Genomic DNA, 18041 nt, shown 5'->3' with positions numbered 1-18041 from the left:
AAACTCTAAACTGCACGGACTGCGACTGCCTTCAAATGATTTATCTATCCACTTGTGGTTCAACACTGCCTCCTGCAGGACACTGTGTGTGGAACCCATACAATAAGAGGATAGCCGCATATTAAGCTAATTATAGTATTAATTAATTTAGAAAACGAACAATGTTGAAATTTCAAGAATGTAAATGGGCTGCATCATGTAAAATGTATTTTTTAAGCCTAAAATCATGTTATATTTTTCACTAATCATTCAATCAAAAACATAGCTGGAGTGTAGCTTTGATCCTTTCATGCATGTTTGAGAAATCATTTAAAGCTGCAGTATGTACAAAAACAGTTTTTTGCATATTTGTTCAAACTGTCACTCTGTCATGATGATATAATATGAGACAGCTGTAGCATACCAGAAAACAATGGGGTCTGAGCAGCACATACACTTGATGATTGACAGCTATGAGACCCTCCTCTTGGCCGTGATTGGTTGTTTCTGATGGAGCGGTGTATTTCAGTAGATGAGAGCAGGACTGTAAGACAGATCATCTGTCTCATATCAAACTGTCACAACATAGAGAAAATAGTTTTACTTTTCTAAATAAAAGTTACACACACGTGCACACGCACACGCACCCCCCAAGCCCCCCCCCCCACACACACATATATATATATATATTTCCACCTTAAAAAATTAAGCATTTATTGGTGTAGCAATAAATCAATAAATGCCATGAATATGTTTGTGTTCATGTTATTTTTTATTTTGCGTAGGACTTGCTGGCTATATACTCTAAGCTGTACTTCTGTATTTGTTGCTGGAAATGGTGTGCCAGCTGTCGATTTTTTGAGGGCTCTATCTTTAGACTGTAAAAGCTAAATCACTTCATGTGTTGCCATAGTAACAAGACTGCAAGACTAAAAGTGCAAGAGTAAAAGTAATGTACTGGTGATGGAGGTGGGAACAGTGATGAAATTATTAAAAATGGAAGGATTATTCATGAGTGAAGCAAAACCATGACACAGACATCTCACTTTCCAGAGTATTATGCAAGTTATTTGCATACAGTGCAGGAAATAATTATGCCATCACATAAGTTTTCCACCCTAAAAAATGAACACACAATAACTTTTATAGTAGCTTTTTAATAGGAAGACAGAAAACAGCAATGAAATATCTGATAATCAAACAAAAGCCAGTTTAATAGCTGCTAGTTGGCTCAGGCCTGATTGGAAAGCACTTAAGTCAGACTGTTTTTAGTTGGAGTTAGTTACCACAGTTTTGCTTCTCTCCTCTTTGTGTGGAGAAATTTAATGGCAAAAATGAATAGCTGGCATTTTTAATGGAAGAGCAGGATTTTATCTCTCTGTCAGAAACTCTACACTCAAGACTTTATTTCTTCACTTAGATTTGAAGCTTCTCAAACAAATTTTTTCTCCACTTGCACAAACTTTCTCTCTGCATGGATCTAATCTGCAATTACAGGTCTCTCTGCTCTGCTTGCTAATGTTTTTGCTGTCACAAACCAAGGAGTTTTGTCGCCTAGCAACCATTCCAACCAATAGGATGACAGTGTTCCTCTGGAAAGCGAGCCTGGGTGTGATTGTGTGGCCACAATATGTGGCTGCATCTCCTCTTCTGGTGCCACCCACTGAATGTAGGAAAAAGAAATTCCACCTTCTACTCTATGTTACAATTTTCAGAAAGCCATCAAGGATTTATCTGTAAAGACAATAAACAGGGTAAAATATGCTTTATTTATTTAGAGTATTTAACTTTCAGGGGTTTACATTGATCTGATTGTTGTCTCTTGAGTGTGACGTGTCTTCAACTCTGACATTCAGTAGGGAGAAGGTCGCCACATGGCACAATTACATCTGGGTTTAATCAGAGTACAATAAAAAGAACCAATCTGCAATTTCTGAAATTGCAGATTGGTTTCAGAGAGAAGGCTCTCTGAAATTTGGAAAGACTGTGTTGCTATAGCAACAGTACCCTCTCAAATTAAAGCCTTCATGTAAAGCACCACAGAGGGAACATAATAGGGAAGCAACAATTTTCTAATATTGGCTGTCTGGTCTGTCCTGGCATTATTTCTGAGGCTGGTGTGTGAAGCTGACGGCTCACGCTGAGGGCGTGTGTTTGGTTCTGGGATAACTGCAGCTGAGTCACAATGGATGCAGATGGAGGCATGCCTCTCCATACTGTGCTGCTCTCACTCTGACATGGTGGTGATGATTGGATGTAGGATCACAGTCATTGGGATGAACAGCTGAATTTGTTCACAGACACAATTTCACTAATAATCTTATAATTATTTTATTTTGTGAAACATTACTCAGATAATTTACATGCAGGGAAGCCTTTATATATGTAAGGAAAATACAGTTTGTCAGACTCTGCCTCCAGCATGCAGCACTGCAGAAGCCCTGGACTAATCCATGTCCAGAGCTGCACAGGTGGCTAGCTTTTAATAGCTGGCTGGGCTAATAAGAGATATCATGCTAAGCTAACTTTACTGAGGTTCCCCTTGCAACACAATATTTTTTATTTTTTTAAAAATGACATTCTTTTGTCATGAGAACACCAGATCTTAAAGTTTGCTGTAAACTCCGCAGGTTTCCATCATCTGAGGAAGCAACCAGACTACTGCAGCCTGAAAGGCAGCATGCACTGATGCACTGCCACTTTTATGATTCCAGATCTAATAGATCCTCTCGTCTACAGAGACTTACTAAAATGGAACACACAGCAACAACACACAGGGTGTAATATTTATTGTTATTTTCTAACACGCCTTGAGACGATTAGCCAAAAACCATACCAAGGTCCCACACACCTCCCTAAGAGCCAGGCGGAGGGAAGCTGCTGGGTGCTAGTATTTCAGGCACACAGCACGGCGCTATGACAGATAAAGACACAGAGAGAGAGAGGTGGAGGGGGAGCTCTGACTCGCTCCCAGCCTACATATTCTCCCAGCAGCCTCAGCCCCAGTAATGTTGAGTACGCTGTGAGAGTGAGCTCTACCTCTCTGAAACACTCTGCTGTTGGAGGAAAGACAAAGCTAAAACCTGTGAGTACACCTTTCTAATCCTTCTGGCTTGTCCTGGTTGCCTTGATGCCTATAATGTAAGCAATGGAGAATTCCACAGTAACATCTTGTTATGTATGAGTCCGTAGACCAAACTACTGCTGCTCTGCTACTGCGTAGGCTGAAGACTCTGCAGTCATCAGGACATAAGTTGTTGTTGATCTGAAAATAAAAGGAAGACCAAGGGTCTTTTGATCCCTAATCTCTTAATTCCTTTAAGCTGTCAGCTGTTTGCAGCATCCCAGCAGGGTTCTGCTTTTAACTAACTATTAATATTCACATGAGGACAGCTACATGGAATCACTGCATGGAATCATGTCGTCGTTTCAGAAACTTTCTCTGTATCACAAAGGCTGATCAAATACTCACCAAAACTGACAGCAGACATCATGAATGTGGGCATGTTTAAAGTAGGACTGTTACCTTCCCACTCAGCCGATCCTCACTGCCTTCAGAGAGCCAGTAAATAAGTCAGTCAACTAACCAGTCAGTTAAACAGTCTGTCAGCCTCTTCTTCATTCCTCCTTAATACATTTGCAGAGCTGAGGAAAGAACAAAAAAATGCCAACACGGCAGTGGCCATTTCAAAGCTTTTTTCAGCATTTTAAATCATATTAATGCTCTTCAAATATAATATTTATAGAACATAAAGAAGTTCTAATAATGTGCCCTCCCTTTAGAAAGTTTTCAAGATGTATGATTTAAAGCGTCCTTTTCCTTTGAGGGTTCTTTCTAAGCTTTACCAAAGTTCATGGTGCCAAGCAGGAGGAATGGAATCTTCTCTACTGCAGATCTTCGGGAAAAGAAAATAATGGAAACATAAAGTTAGTCCTAATATTGTTAATTCTAAACACAGTGCTTCTGTTCCTGACACATCATAAAAGTTAAATTATTCTAGTTTAGAACAGCTATACTGAGATGGACTGGTGACCTGCCCAGGTGGCCCCACCTCTCACCCATTCACCACTGAAGATAGACACCGGCACCATCATAACCTCTGTATGTTTGGAAGCTTACAGGCTGGTTCTGGTGCACTGGTGGTGCAAATGTCTAACGTTTAATACTGACTCATCCTTCTAACTATTGACAGAAAGGAAAGTTCATCACACAATCTATAGGCAGTGCTTTAAGCAGACAGAGGTGTTCCACTCAGCAAGAGTCAAGACTCTTCCATTTCTGGATGTTTCTCTAGACATTTTTCAGTTTATTATTCATGAACAAAATGTCATATCAAGGCATTTTATAAGATAAATGGATCCGATTCATATTCGGAAAGACCTGACCAAATTGAATCGATGCATACTAATCACTGAGCTTTGAAGAAAGAGGAAAATAAAATAATTTGAATCAGGTAAACGAAACTCACCTGAGTCCTGCTACAATCAAACCAGATGTTGAATTACTCTTATCATTAAAATTAATCTGAGATAGAGTTTACCTCCTACTGGGATTTTGATGTTCTTTATTACATTTACCGAGAGGAGCTCACAGCTTAAACCGATCAGTCAGGAGAAGGTTTGAGAAAACAATTTCAGAGAAATATATTAGGCTAAGTCCGTCAACCCCAAGATAAACTTTTACATATTTTGTCACATTACAAAACTGAAACCTCTAGGGTGAAAATTATTCAACCCCTTCCACTCTGAGTGCAACCGATTTCCTTCAGAAGTTTGCTAATGACTAAACAGAGTCCAGCTGTGTGTAATCTAATCTCAGTAGAAATCCAGCTGCTTTTTCTTCAATATTCTCTGAACCTCTGAGTTCAGAGAATATTGGAGAGCAGACAGCATTATGAAGTCCAAGGAACACAGCGGACAGGTCAGGGAGAAAACTGTGGAGAGGATTAAAGCAGGCCAAGGCTGGAAAAAGATTTCAACATCTCACTGTTCAATCCATCATCTGGAGGTATGAAGCCAGGACTCTAATGGAATGGTTTAAAAGAAAACAAATATTCATAAGTTAGAATGGCCCTGTCAAAGTCCACAGTCTAAAATCTGTGGCAAAATCTGAAAATTGCTGTTCACAAAGGCTCCTCATGTAATCTGACTGAGCTTGAGCTGTTTCACAAAGAAGAATGGGCAAAAATTTCACTCATTAGATGTGCAAAGCTGGTAGAGAGAAACCCTAAAGACCAGCAGCTGGAACTGCAGCAAAAGGTGGTTCTACAGAGTATTGACTCAGGGGGTGAGTAGTTTTACACACCACACTGTTCAGTTATTAATATGTAAAACATGTTTTGAATCAAGTACAATTTTATTTCTACTTCACAATTGAATAAAACTACTTTTATGTTTCTGGATGTAATGTAACAGAATATGAAAAGATTCAAGGAGTTTGAAGACATGCATGTATCTCTCTGTTTATATATATATATATATATATATATATATATATATATATATATATATAGTGCTGACTTGTGAAAATAACAAGTGGGCATCAATCTGAAGCTAATCAGCTGGATGAAGTGAGGCTAAGCAGTCAGCAGACTGAGTGCTGAAAAGCAGGCTGGCAGTGAGTGTACAGTTAATCCACCAGAGATCAGATTAAGAAGGAGAAGCTGGGATTGGAAGTCCAGAGAGTGTAAGTCAAATGGCCAGACAGGGGGAAAAGGTCACGCCTCTGGGACTGAGGGTTGCCATGGAGAGCAGACATGGCAATGACCAAGGCCAAACTCACAATAGCACACCTTCAGTGGAAATAATAGGACTTGAATAACTATTAGAAAATAAGTCATTATAACCAGCTTACACGCTAAGTCAAACTTTACTATCCAATGTTCCAAAAAACTCTCTGAACAATCAGGAGTTTGCTCCAGCTTCATATATGAACCAATACAATGCTGATTTTCATTCAAAATTAAACAACACATAAAAATTACAGATAATGAGGGGATGAGTAAACTTTTACAAAGTAGACTTTCCCCTCTTCTTCTTTTGTGTTTGAGAATCTGACTAAAGAGTTTGTCTTGTTCTTCAGGTTGAATCCAGCCTAGTTTTCAGTATTTTTTCTGACATTTTATTTATGAATATATCCCACCTCTCATGCTGTTGGTTATATTTCTGGCTCACATGGAGGCAAAAAAAAAGGTAAAAGTTAATAAGGTTTTTTTGAACAAACAATAATGATAAATGCTGGTCTTTGGAGAAATGGGGAATGAAGAACACTGGAACAGAGTAGGAGAGTGGTGAAAACTTGGAGATTGAAAACTGAATGCAAATGATGAACTGAAATCTTACTGATGATGACGAAACGTCCCCCAGGGAGAGGTGAGTGTAGTCTGGGGTGTGTCTGGGGAATTCAGAGGAACATTGAAGCGAGGAACCTGAAGGAAGCTGCAGGAAAGTGGGAATGTGTGAGAAGTGGAGAGAGGAAAACCACACAGAACTCAAACCTGACACCACCGAGTCCATCCATCCATCCATCCATTTTCTTTACACCCTTCTTCCCTTATGGGGTCGGGAGGGTTGCTGGTGCCTATCTCCAGCTGCGTCCCGGGCGAGAGGCGGGGTACACCCTGGACAGGTCGCCAGTCTGTCGCAGCACCACCGAGTCACTGCTACAAATGAGTTCTGGGTCCTTATTTCCTCTCTTTAGTTTTCCATCTTCTCTCCATCTCCACATTCACCTTCTCTCCTAGCTGCACCCTATCATACTAATCATACTCCCCAGAATTTAAGCCTCTCATTTTGCAACAGAATGCTTCAGTTGTCATACAAAATACAGTACATAAAATAGAAAAGTCCACCTGTGAAGCAATATTTTTAATAGACTTTTCTCCTGAGGATCCACCAGTAGCTCCAAGTTGTTAAAACCCTGTGGACAAAAATCTGTATGATAACAGATCAGGCTGAGACTGTGGCAAATGGCAAAGAGCAAAGCTTTATTTTGTCTGCAGACGGAGAACAAACACGGCAGCGAACTGCACTGGGTTCTGATTTGGAGCTGCAAGCCCTCACAATATATAGAACTCATGTTACACAATGTAGTCATTCCAGTTTCAGTTGAACAATATACAAGCCATGTAACCACACTATATCTATCTAAACTATCTGTTCTTTTCTGTTAACAAATACTGGCGCCTTGCTGTGGTATGATATACCACAGCATGTTCCACCTCTCTGGCCTGTAACACCGACATGTTGCTTCTCTCTCTGACTCTAAGCCTGTCAGTCATCCACTACACATGCATGTGTTGGTATGTACTGCAATAAATCCCAGAAAGGGAACAAAGGCTGTTCATTAGGTCCAGCAGTCAGTTAGTTACTGGAGAAATGACTGTAGTCATCAGTCATGCAGGGTGGGACTGGCAGGTGGGCCGACACCTCACTGGACCAGGGGCCAGCAACATTCACAGTACAAAGAGCCACAACTCGGTTGAGCTCAGTCAAACTCATTTAGAGCTGCAGTCATCAGTGACCTGATGATTGATGATCAATTTCTAATCCAGGAATATTTATTTTTTTGAGCATTCACCATTTTATCTCCATGTAGGTTTAAATGAATGATAAGCATTAAACTTTTGTAAAGGATGAATACATTTTTATTTATGTGCGGATGATGTTTGATAAATGATCACCTTCCATGTTCTCTGTGTCTCCTTCATAGGAAACAGAAATGGGGCCTCTGGCTTCCACATGAGTTGGTGCAGCTGGGTTTATTCAGGGCTATCAGAGAAAAGGGGTGGCTGAATTCATATGCAAGCCACACCTTTCAGTAACCTTTTAGGGGTTTTCTTCTACCTAGTTGAATGGTTTCCTTCTGTATTCTCACTAACAGACATGCACTATTAACGTACTGGTGTAAAAACAGAAGAACGATACACACCTCATCAGAAATACATTCTGATTTTAAAAATGAGAATGTTGGTTTACATAGAGATCAGGTAGAATAAGACCCTGACTGATGATCATACTGCTTCTGTTGGGTTGGAAGTAGAGATGGTATATTTGTGTCTTGGATCTTATTTTGCATTTAGACATTCAGGTGTATCCAGTAGAACAAAACTGAGTCCCAGTTCTCTTTATTTACTTCATGGCCTTTAATTTTCTTCCAGCCCACCATGGAAGAGGCAGACCTGCTGAAGGAGAGGCTCCAGGCAATCACAGTAAGAAACTCATCATGTTCTCTAAGTCACACCTTCTCTTCCTCTGCTCTCCTTGTTGGTTCCCTGTACGCCTGAGGACTGGGATTAACTTTGATTTAGCTTCTGTTGATCCATCCTGAGTTATTTAGATCTCAAGACTTGATAACCCATCATCAGGGTGTCTGCATTCTACACCAGGAGCTTGTTCTTGGGCCACTGCATCACCAATCCCCCACCGCACATTATAACATTATGCTTTTCCACATGTTCATTCAATCAATCAATCAATCATGATTAGTCTGTCCATCCATCATTATGTTTACTTGTACAGCACATTTTAGCAGCAAGGCAGTTCAACTAACAGAATTTTAAAATCTATCATCTCAGATAGACTGATAGATGATAGACTTTAAACTGTTTGAACTGTGATGTGCTCTATCTTCTTGGTTTTAGAGAGAACTTCAGCAGCAGCATTCTGGATCAGCTGATCTGTGTCTCCTGGTGGAGGCAACTCTGCTCTGTGGACTGATGCAGCTTCATCAGATAGAGGCGGAGATATAAATACCAGCAGATGTCATGAGGGGATCTCTTTTCACTGTGACCAAAAGTTACACTGATCCTGGATCCAAGAGCTAATATTAGCCATCAGTAACCGACTCATTGTGACATTCAGAATCTTGCTTTCTTACAGAGTCACAACAATGTGCTGCTGGAAGAAAGCCTTTTATTCATCTTTGTCTTATTTCAATCAGAGATAGGTGAGGAGATTGTCATTTAGACACAAGAAGCAGACTGAAGGACAGGTTGGCATGAAACAGCAGGTAGAGAGCAGGAGCTCTGTGCCTTTAGGCATTTCTGGCTTCTGCTCTTCAGCTGTCAGGCCCAGGGTGAAGAGTCAGCACTGGGATGCAACAGGTGGAATAGTTTCCATGTGTGCATAAAATGCACTCATGCTGCAGACATGTGCTTTTTGTTCACAGGACAAAAGAAGAATCCAAGAAGACATTGCCAAGAAACGAAGACAGATTGAAGAGGAGAAACTAAAACTCCAGTACATAAAGGTATTTAATGCTTTATAGTGTACTTCTGAAGAAAAGCTCATAGATTGAATATCAGGTCCCAGCAATATGCAGTACCTCACTGGAACAACAGGTGGCACAATCTCTCAACAAAATGCTTGTGCACCATTGTTGGTATAGTATCTAAGCAGTAAATACTGATTAGGAAGATCATTTCTTCCCAACAGGAGCAGACTTGAGTGGTGCAGCCATCTGTCTGCTCCACCTGGCAGTTAGGCAGCAGCCAAAATCTGCCTGATACAAAGCAAAAGAAGCTAAAGTGTTGGGAATTAGAGATGAAAGTGTGGAACTCTGCAAGGACAAGCAGGGAAGATTTTATCTTCAGTGAGATTTCAGATGTATTCTGTTTCCACCAAGTGTTCTTCCAGTGTATCATTGATCCAACTATTATTGATGCCAGACATTACACACTGAGTATTCATCTCCTACAACAGTCTACAGTTGCTTGTTTAAGTATTCATATCCCTTGAACTTTTCCATATTTTGTCACATTACAACCACAAATGTGACTATACACTCACTGGCCACTTTATTAGGTACACCTTGCTAGTACCAAGTTGGACCCCCTTTTGCCTTCAGAACTGCCTTAATCCTTCATGCCATAGATTCAACAAGGTACTGGAAACATTCCTCAGAGAATTTGGTCCATATTTACATGATACGTTGCTACAGATTTGTCAGCAGCACATCCATGATGCAAATCTTCTGTTCCACCACATCGCAAAGATTTTCTATTGGATTGAGATCTGGTGACTGTGAAGGTCATTTGAGTTCAATGAACTCATTGTTGTGTTCAAGAAACCAGCCTGAGATGATACAGGCTTTATGACATGGTGTGTACACAAGTGGACAGGTGTACCTAATAAAGTGGCCAGTGAATGTATTTCATTGGAATTTTATGTGAAAGATAAAGTCATCAACAATTGTGAAGTGGAAATAAAATTATATATGAAAACATTTTTCACAAATAAAAGACTGAAAAGTGCAGTGAGCAAAAGTATTCAGCCCCCCTATGTCAACACTCTGTGGAACCACCTTTTGCTGCAGTTCCAGCTGTTAGTCTTTAGGATTTCTTTCTACCAGCCCTGTTTAGGGTGGTTGTCAGGTTTACAGTCACCATGGGCCTCTTGGCTGCTCTGATGAGAGCTCTCCTTATCCAGCTGGAAGTTGAGATTTAAGTTTGCATATGAAATTGCTTTGATTGAGGAATTGATTAAAAAAAGGTAGTTTAACTTATTTAATAGACAGGAAGGGAAACTTGTTAGATTGAGTGAGTCAAGAGTCACAGAAGGTAAAAAGTAAAAAACAGAATATGTAGAAGGTGGTGAAACTGTGTTGGTGTGTTTGACTGGCAGAAGAAATCCCTGCGGGAACAGTGGCTGATGGATGGGCTGAGTCAGCAGTCGGAAGAGGAGCAGCAGGCCATGAGGCTCCAGGCTCAGGATGAGCAGCAGCAGAGTGATCAGCTGCAGAGCAACATCCTCAGGTAACGTCATCCTGGAAAGATCTGGACACAGATACTGGAGAACACACAACTGGATATCGTTAGTGTTCATGATAGTTTCTAGTATACTGATGAACGTTAGGAAAACTAACTACTAGAGATGAAAGTCATGAGTGTATGTAGAACTGCTGTAAGTATGATTCTTTTATCATTGAGGAGGCATTCACTTTAAAGGCAGTTCCAAGTGGTCAATTATAGATCAGTAGCTTCTGAAAACAAAAATCTAATTTCATTTTTGCCAACGATTGCTTTAATGTCTTCTTCTACAGAAGCATCACCACCCTCAGATTAGGGATAGGAGAGCTGATGGGACTTTGTCTCTCTTCTTTTTTCAGAAGGTCTGACCATATTGAACAGTTTTGTTCCATGGCAGATTGGTTTCTGTGCAAACTTGTTAGTCAGACATCCCTTACAAAAAAATCACATGTGATCACGTGGTGGAAATGTGTGAATCACATGTGATTTTACCACAAAACGTTCCAAAATCACACGTATTCATGTGCTTTCACATGTGATTCACATGTAAAAATTTGTGTGAACCACATGTGATCACATGTGAAAATCACATGTGATTTTCATGGGATTTTTTGTAAGAGATCCTTTACTGTCTTTACTATTCCTTCTCTAGAAGAGTGGGTTGCTCTAAGCAGATCTCATATATGCTGCTGAATCCCACCAAAGGAGAAGACCATGTGTGCTGTTTTACTCCAGAAACACTTGCTCCAAGCTGTAATGAGTGAGATCAGTAATTCAAAACTGGATTTCCAGAGATCTCTTCCTGTACATTAACAAAGCTACTAGCTGTGATGGACCGAGTTAAAACAGGAGTCACAGGACATATTAGAAAATTAGGGTTTTTTAAATTTTTTTATTTTATTTTAACCCAAAGATTATAATTGACAAAAGATAAATTGAGTTCATAAAAGAGGTCAAAGAAACAAAACTGAACTCAGGCAATATATATATGTATATATATATATATATATATATATATATATATATACATATATATATATATAAACAAACAAACATACATAACTGACCTCGCATAGAAATGGTACACGGGGGTTTATATGCTGGCTGATCAGACCAATTAAGACCCAATAGAATAAACAGAATATAATTACAAATGACACAAAAAGAACTAACAGTACAGCTAAGTTTGGCTAAACTAAAGATCCAAAAATGAAAATCAAAAGTATTAAACTTTAAATCCCAATATTTACTTGAATATAAAACTTATCTAAACAAAGTAACTATAAATTCCCCCTGCCAGCAGGTACTAGTGGTGTAGTCCAATCAGCATTTAAGCCTGCTGAGCCCTGACCCCCATCTTTTGTCTGGCAACTCCAACGCAGCTAAGTACCGCAAGAAAAACAGAGTTAATCGTAAGGAAACAAAGTTAACTTTAAGTTGATATAAATACACATGCTAACTAAATGTGCGTGCTAACAAATAGAACGAATGTATCCAAATCAACTAATAAATGTCTTTATTGAAACATTTATTAGTTTCAATAAATTAGTTTCACTCCAATATTGTATTGGAGTGTGGCTATGGATTTGGTCATCACAAAGGCACCAGACTAGTTATGGTGATTCTACTCTGATTTTGATTCTGGTCCAGCACATTCACTGCTGTTTAGACCCTGATGTTGGTGATGTCAGAAGAAGCTAATTATGTGTTTCTGAGGTTGTGAGATGATGGAAAACCTGAAGGAAGGAACTAAAGAACAAAAGGGTGGAGGGCTCCAGCAGCTGAAAGTCTGAGCTACGTGGAATAAAATCTCCTCACCAACTGGAATGGGAAAATTAAATCTGAATGGTTGTACAGACGAAAGGGGAAACTAAAATTGTCATGTCTGATGGTAGCCTGATGCTACAGCGTACACAGTTTAGACTTATCATCAAAACAGTCACACACCTTGACCTTTATATTACTGCAGTTGGTGTTAGGAATAGGAATAGGTAAGGTCACAATCCTTCGGTTGCTCAGGTGGTCCTCTTCATGTACTGACAAAGTTTTTTGTTCCTACACACAGAATAGAAAAAGAGATCGAGGCGTTGGAACAGAAAGAGCTTAGCATCTCATTCAATGAAGAGATAGTCCTGAAGCGGTTGAAAGAGGTGGAGAGAACACCTGAAGACATCATTAAGGTAGGTTTTAATTAGATCGCTACCTTTAACAAAAAGCCTAATGACTTGTTTTTGGCCGCGCTGATGCTTAGTTCTTAAACTGCTAGTTGACATGAATGATGACATTCATGATGAAATGGGAGTTGACTTACTGATGTTATCTAAGGACAAGTGCCACTCTTGTCAGTCTTATCATGGATATTACCATTTATGAACAACATAATGGTTTGCCTTTAGGACTCGCACTGATGAATGGCCAGTTTGCTGACATTTCTTTCCTTGGGTGAATGCATTTATATCTGTCTAGTTGCATGTGAAGCTGCTTTCAAACACGGTTTAAGCAGAAGCAGCCTGATGTTCGACCAGACAGGTGGAGACAGTAAAATGTTCAAATTGACTCTAAGGACTAATTAAATTTACTTGTGTAGGTCACTACATTTGAATAAGAGTAAAGCTGCAGTTTTAGGCTATATTCTTCATATACAGTTATACTCAATAAATTAGAATATCACTGAAAAGCTAATTTATTCACACAGAATAAATTAAATCACCAACAGAAGCATATCGTGTAGCTTAACTACATATTAACTGATGTTTTTAATTCTTTCATGTCAGTTATTTATGATGGTTTTCTTCTTACAGCAAATGAAAAAGATTAAAATATTACATCAGATCAATAAAACATTTTTGATACAGAAATGTAATGTAAACCACTGTGAAGGCTGTTTTCAAAAGTCAACTAAAATCAAGTTTATTTGTAAAGCACATTTCAGCAACAAGGCAGTTCAAAGTGCTTTACATGATAAAAATATAACACAGTGGCCCATACGAAACAGCTATAGACAAATCCATCATCAAAGTATTCAAGAATGAACAAATATACATATATATATATATATATATATATATATATATATATATATATATATGTCCCAAATTAATCACAATCAGCTCTAAACAGGTGGGATATTAGCCTTGATTTAAAGGAGCTCAGAGTTTCAGCTGTTTTGTAGTTTTCTGGAAGTTTGTTCCAGATTAAAGAAGCATAAAAACACACTCAAGTCTCCAATCATTGGTACTAACATGTATTACTGACTCATAAGTCATGATCAACATTGAGGTCCAACAGAACCATTCCTCAACAGCCCATATTAATATGGATGTTCTTGAGCAGTTTAATGAGGGTGTTAGAACTGCGGCAACCATGGAAATCACACTCAAAGACATCAAAGTGGTTGGTCATCTTTAGGAAGATGTTTAACTGTCAGAACAGTTTTTTTAAATGATTTTACTGCTGAATGGGAGGTTGGTTCTGCCGTGGTGATTTGTCCAGATTGTTCTTTTTAATTAGTGGGTTTGATAACTGTTTTAAAACCTCGGAAGGGAAACACCTGATGGAGCAATAAGTTTATTATTTGGATCAAATCTTTTGGAATGAATTCTCTTAAGGAAAGTTGTGAGTACGACACCAGGACAGCAGCCACCTGAGCTTAGCTGATTTAGAATTTTTGCAGTTTTCATGGCTAATGGTGTAATGTAACCATTTTCTACATTTGTTATGTTTGAGCACAGCATTAATTTTTGATGTGGTATTTATGTTTAAATTAACCCTTCAGTGTTTTTTTTTTTTTATTTTCTGTGCAGAGAAGTTTGCAAATTTACTGTAGGCCATGTCAGAGTGGAGTTCAGGTGGAACAGACAAAGAAGGGATTGTGACCCTGTTAACTTTTGCAGATAAAGAAAGTTGCATTGTTGGTATTTTTGTTTGTGATTTCCACAAAGAATGTTTTATGTTGCATGTTTTAATGTGGAGATACTGTAGCTTCACAGTCTCTCTTCATAGATTTCATAGTGAGTATGAAGTCACCATTTATGCTAGTGGAGCACTTCTTATTTATTCTTTTAAAAAAAGCACAATCAATAGCAATGGCCTCTTCTGGAGCAGCAACATCTGTAGAGAAGGCTGTTTTTGGGGTGAAAAGATTGGATTTGGCCCATTCAGACTGCTTTGAAAACATTGCGTATAGGTTACATATGGGCGAAAAACTGGGATTTGGATTGCATTTTCCTGCTGTTTAAATGTAGCCTAAATTGGGCTCACAGGGTTTCATGCTGGACATTTGGAGCTGCCTATCATAAAGTTTAAATCTGACCACCTTCCACTTCCTCCTTACCACCTGTGGCTCCTCCTCTAATCTCTGCTTGTTTCTAACGGGATGAACTGACTGCGTGGTCATGTTTTGTTGGCTGAGAGGATCCATCACACATTCAACTTCCAGGTAAATGGATTACTCACACAGTTCTGATGTGCATGACTTGGCCTTGGTTCTGCTCAGGGTCCCTCATCCCTCAGTCTCACTAACACATTAACTTCTAGATTAAATGTTTATGGAATGCTGTATTCTGTTTCACAGTGAATAACTGGCTTCTCACCTTTAAATTTTCACTCACAACTTCTCTGTCTTCATGTATAGGACCTAAACACAGAGTTCCAGCCAGGTAAATAAATTTTACTCTTTTAGCTTATGATTTATTTCAAATTCAACACAGAATATGTTTAGGATACTTATTGTATAAAAAGCTATAATATTTTCCATAGATTGATTTGGATTCTAAAATTTTTGTGATAAGCAATAAGATGTATCATTGTGACCATCTATTATTATCTACATGACCTTTTCATATTTTGATGGATACATTTGCTGTTTCAGGGTAAGCTCGTTGTTTTACCCCCATTATTTGCAGCTCCTATCAACCACTGAAACTAAATATTATCATATTTATTGCTAAATTTAATATTATCAGACATTGATACCTTCCCAAATGGCAGAGCTATACTAAGAACAAAATAGAACATTTTTATTGTTGCAGTTTCAGCTTACGTTCATTAGCCAGCAATTGTATGATTCAGTTCTCACCAAAGTGCATCTAGGTTTTCTTCAACAAAAAACAAAATGTTGATTTACCTAGAAAAAGAAGAAAAATCTCAAACACACAACTCCCCCTTCTTAATGTTTCATCCAAATACAAAGCACCTTTTCTGTTTATAGCACAGTAATCACAAAACAGTAATTGGTTCTTTCCTGAGATGGCTGTGGGTTGAGTGTACTGAGACATGTTGAATCTATTTCACATGATAAAGTCTCTTGTACAAAAGCCGGGAAGTTTCTAGGGAAGTGGGCTCTTCAGGTTCTGATCAACAAATGCTAATTGTTATAAATTGTTGTAAATGTTAATGCTAAGACTTTTTAACACTCTAATCTTTGCTTAATCATTGCACTTAGTAAACACAAATCAATAGGAATTGTTGCTTACAAAAAGCAGTCAAATTGCACGTTACAGATGGGTCGTAACGGGTCCACCAATTGGACGACTCCGTCATCCTCTAGGAGCCAATCAAAGACAGGCACCTGCACACTCACATTTACATGAGTTGACGACGCCAGTCGTAACACCTCCATTCACAAGAATTAAACACACCCCTAAGTGTTTAATACAAATGAGTTAAAAACGTCTAGATAAAGCATCAGCCAATGCATTATCCTTACCCTTTTTGTAATTAATCTGCAAGTTAAAATCTTGCAGCAGCAGAGACCAGCGCATCAGTCGGTTGTTGGAATTTTGCATTTGGGAGACAAAAACCAGCGGGTCATGATCGGTAAACACTTGTACAGGGTGCACACTAGAACCAATATGAACTTCGAAGTTCTTGCAGAAGCACAGCTCCAGCACCACATAAACTTGCATCAACTTCAATTTTAAAGGGACACTCAAATTTGGCGTAGCCAGCACTGGTGCACTGCACAACAATGCTTTGGCGGACTCAAACACAACCTGACAAGATGAAGACCAAACAAAAGGTTTCAAAGGACTAACAAGTTCAGTCAGTGGACTAACCACAGCTGAAAATTTTTTACAAAACCCGCGATAAAGACCACACATTCCCAAAAATCGCCACAAATCTTTTTTTGTCTGTGGAATAGGAAAATCAATTATTGCTTGCACTTTAGCAGCAATAGGACATACTTGCTCTTGACCAACTTGCTTTCCTAGGTAAGCGATTGTGGCTTTAGCAAACTCGCATTTTGAGAAGTTCAATGTGAGAGAAGCGTCACGAAAACGAGTGAACACTTCTGAAAGAGTTTCCAGATGCTCTGACCACGTAGCAGAATAAATGACTACATCATCCAAATATGTTTCAGAATTTTTCACTCCAAATAATACCTTTTGCATTAAGCATTGGAATGTAGTGGGTGCGATGAGCAACCCGAAAGGCATAACGGTATATTGAAAGAAATAATCAGGAGTTACAAAAGCAGAAATTTCAGAAGCCGTAGGCATTAATGGGACTTGCCAGTAACATTTTAACAGGTCCAACTTTGTGACAAATTTAGCGGAGCCAACACGATGAATGCAGTCTTCCATTCCAGGAAGTGGAAAAGAATCGGGCTTGGTGACAATATTAACCTTTCTGTAATCAGTACAAAACTGAGATGTATTATCTGGTTTCGGGACTAGAATACAGGGGGAACTCCACGCGCTGTTACTGGGCACTGCTAATCCATGTTCAACCAGGTAAGCCTGTTCTGCCCTTTAATTTATTGTAAAATAGGTTCTTAGTTTTCATTTTTGTGTTAGAGTAATAAGGCTTTTATTTTGAGGGTCATGGTAGGTTTGGGACAGGAAGTCAGCTATTTCATTAGGTTTCTTTTACTCAGTCACATGAGGAGGTGAATCTATCACAATCAGCTCTGTGTTTACGCCATCGACATCAACGTCTGTAAGTTTTAATTTAATATTCAAGAGTAGATTTTATTTAATATCTTATTTAAGAATGTGTTCTTTATTATAACCATTTTGTACTCATAATAAATGCAGTTATTTTATTTATGTTCCAGTTTACTCCATGTTATACGAGTACTCGGGTCACCAGAATAAAGTGGAAATAAAGAACCTGCATCCAGACTCAGGTGTTAATTTTATTGGAGTTGGGCTTACTGCTAAATTGTGTTGGTAACACACAAGAAGAGCAGAAAAAAGCCACTTCCTGTTGCGTTAAAACATGCTTTATTGGTTTTATTCTGTAAGCATGTTGGTTAATTGGTTTTTCAACCTCCACATCAATATTATGGAATACCATGGATGTTTGGTGTGG

General features: G+C 38.8%; 1 protein-coding gene across 5 annotated transcripts in view; it reads left to right on the top strand.

The window, feature by feature from the left end:
* The first annotated feature begins 2903 nt into the window (after window positions 1-2903).
* palmdb (palmdelphin b) overlaps window positions 2904-18041 on the top strand; it is a 34000-nt gene continuing 18862 nt past the window's right edge. For 2 of the 5 annotated variants that reach the window (XM_044104459.1, XM_044104457.1), the window contains exons 1-5: window positions 2904-3064; window positions 8139-8189; window positions 9149-9229; window positions 10603-10733; window positions 12793-12907. In XM_044104459.1, coding sequence (XP_043960394.1) covers window positions 8145-8189; window positions 9149-9229; window positions 10603-10733; window positions 12793-12907 — 372 coding nt within the window. In that variant the 5' untranslated portion in view covers window positions 2904-3064; window positions 8139-8144. Of the gene's footprint in view, window positions 3065-4485; window positions 5267-8138; window positions 8190-9148; window positions 9230-10602; window positions 10734-12792; window positions 12908-15360; window positions 15386-18041 lie in introns of those variants that run through there. The other 3 variants (XM_044104460.1, XM_044104461.1, XM_044104458.1) reach the window with 3 other exon arrangements.

This window comes from Gambusia affinis, linkage group LG21, assembly GCF_019740435.1.
Source record: "Gambusia affinis linkage group LG21, SWU_Gaff_1.0, whole genome shotgun sequence".
In the NCBI taxonomy this organism is placed as follows: Eukaryota; Metazoa; Chordata; class Actinopteri; order Cyprinodontiformes; family Poeciliidae; genus Gambusia; species Gambusia affinis.
The sequence above is the reverse complement of the archived record's forward strand: the minus strand, read 5'-3'. Positions and strand labels throughout refer to the sequence as shown.